This window comes from Propithecus coquereli, unplaced genomic scaffold, assembly GCF_000956105.1.
Source record: "Propithecus coquereli isolate 6110/MARCELLA unplaced genomic scaffold, Pcoq_1.0 Scaffold717, whole genome shotgun sequence".
In the NCBI taxonomy this organism is placed as follows: Eukaryota; Metazoa; Chordata; class Mammalia; order Primates; family Indriidae; genus Propithecus; species Propithecus coquereli.
Genome location: NW_012153252.1, coordinates 521,483 through 523,871, shown reverse-complemented (window position 1 = coordinate 523,871; position 2,389 = coordinate 521,483). Strand labels below are relative to the sequence as shown.

Sequence of the window (2,389 nt, the reverse complement as noted above, 5' to 3'; positions counted from 1 at the left end):
GGCACGTGCCTGTAGTCCCAGCTACCTGGGAAGCTGAGGCAGAAGGATTGCCTGAGCCCAGGAGTTTAAGGTTGCTGTGAGCTAGATTGACGCCACAGCACTGTAGCCCAGGCAAGAGAGTGAGACTCTGTCTCAAAAAGAAAAAAATAAAAGAGAACATTTAAAAACAGCCTTCTCACAGTACTGAGGGAAAATACCTTTGAACCTAGAATTCTTTATTATTCACATTGTTGCTCAAGAGGGATGACTGAGTCAGTGTCTCCCACCCTGAGGGCCTTGCCTGAGACGCGGATGCTGAGAAAGTTTGTTCCTCAGAGGCCTTGGGGAGGCCAACTGGGACACAGCATGGCTGGGCCTGCTTAATCACTCTGGCTGCAAAAAGCCACGCGTGTCTACCCCTGGGTGCCATTCGAATATTATTTCCACTGCTTGCCATGACGTGGAGATATTTGGGAAGCACTGCAGTAAGTAAAAACATTTTCAGACATCTGTGAGATCAGAATCCTTACCACCCTTCTGAAATAATGAAAGAATGTATCCCAACAAGAAGAAAAATGAACCCAGAAATCACAGGATGAAAGAAGCAACTGCCAGCAAACAAGTCATAAAAATATTTTGCGTGAGTTAAGGTATCAGTCCTTTAAACAATGAAAAAATCTAAAATTTCAGATGTGTGGGAAGGAGATCAGAGAAAAGTGGGCACAGACTTTAACTTTAGTTTTTGAAAAAAAACTTAGGTTTGTGCATATTAAGAGTTAAAATGAAACCAACAGTAGAATAGAAATAGATGATTAAACTTTCAAACCAGCATAGAAAAAGGATGGAAAAAGACAACTCGATTAATCTCACAAAGGACAGGAAAAAATAGCAGCACACAGAAAACGCACAGGTTCCAGCACAAGAAGAATCACGTGAATTATGGCTGGTTTTAATTTATTAAACACAGAGCATCCTTAGATTGGATACAAACATGCAAACTCTAGCTGCCAATGCTTAAAGGAGACACAGCTACTAGAGAGGAGAATACAGGTGTGACAAGGTCCGAGTGGTGTGGCTGATGGCAGAGGTGTAGTAGAGCAGCGGCCGTGTCCTCTCACAGCCCTAGATGAGAGGCATGTCGCTTGTGGGATTTCTCCATGGGTTCGTTCTTGAGTGGAGGAAAGAACGGAGGTTTGTACCTCTGTTTTATCGTGCTCTACAACTAAAAATCTGTTCTCTTTCACCAAATAATTTTGTTTCTTGGATAATATGGGTTGTCCTAAAAGTATCAATGTGCTTTAAAGCTTTAATAACTTAAAACTGTATTTTGGACATTTGGGACACACTTTTTGTCTTTTGTAGTGACTTATAGGTTGAGTTACACTGCGAGTAAAACCCATTGTTCTCAGAAGTCTGTAGTGGCCCTGGTTACGTTGAATACTTGGATGAACGTGTTACCGTGCCTTTATCCTTGAGTAAAATGAAAGATTTTACGGAGAGGGAGCTTTGACATGTACATGTGAACTGTGTTTAAAATAATTCGTAGAGTGTTTTTGGGCAGAATATTATAGTTACGATTCAGGGTTAATATTATCTATACTTCTGAATTTTTCTCAGTGACGTTTAAAAAATTGTTTATAGGTCCTATGGCCGGGCTCCGAAGATGATTCACCTAGAGTCTAACTTTGTTCAGTTCAAAGAGGAGCTGCTGCCCAAAGAAGGAAACAAAGCTCTGCTCACTTTCCCCTTCCTTCATATTTATTGGACAGAATGCTGTGTAAGTATTCACATAGCAGGGAAGAGGAAGGTGTGTTGGAATGTGGGTAAAATTTCATGGGTTCAGGTTTTGTTAAGAAAGCTATAATTTTTCAAATTTCCTGTTTAGTGTCCTCTTTATGTGGGTCTTCCCTTCATTCCTCAGCCAATGGGTGGCTTTGTCATGGCAGGTTTCTGCTCTGGTCCAGCGGGTTGCACTCACGGTGGTCACCGAGTATAGTTGCACTTCCTGTGTTTTGAGTCTCGAGAGCCGTCTCCCTGTGCCCTCATGGCTGCTGGGTTTAGTCAGCTTTACTGTTTAGTCTTTACTTTCAGTTTTGTTTTCTTGACACCTGTGTTCACCCTCACGCCCCTTGTGCGCGACAGCCCGTGCCGTCTCTGTGCGTGGTTGTGAACCGCAGAGGCCGGCTGGTCGCAGCGCTCAGGGAGCGCCCGACTCCACTGTGTGCGTGGACCCGCGTGCTGCGGCGGTGCAGCCTTCGCTTGTGTTTCCCAGTGGTGTATTCGTGAACCCAGAAAAAACCTTTTCATTCTTTTTTGTTTTTTGAGACAGAGTCTCACTCTGTTGCCCGGGCTAGAGTGAGTGCCGTGGCGTCAGCCTAGCTCACAGCAACCTCAAACTCCTGGGCTCAAG

At 44.0% G+C, this 2,389-nt stretch overlaps 1 protein-coding gene across 1 annotated transcript in view; it reads left to right on the top strand.

The window, feature by feature from the left end:
• Positions 1–2,389, top strand: part of LOC105824155 (trafficking protein particle complex subunit 10-like) — an 82,447-nt gene that overhangs the window by 42,399 nt on the left and 37,659 nt on the right. The window contains exon 3 of the mRNA XM_012661526.1: positions 1,621–1,756. Coding sequence (XP_012516980.1) covers positions 1,621–1,756 — 136 coding nt within the window. The remainder of the gene's footprint in view (positions 1–1,620; positions 1,757–2,389) is intronic.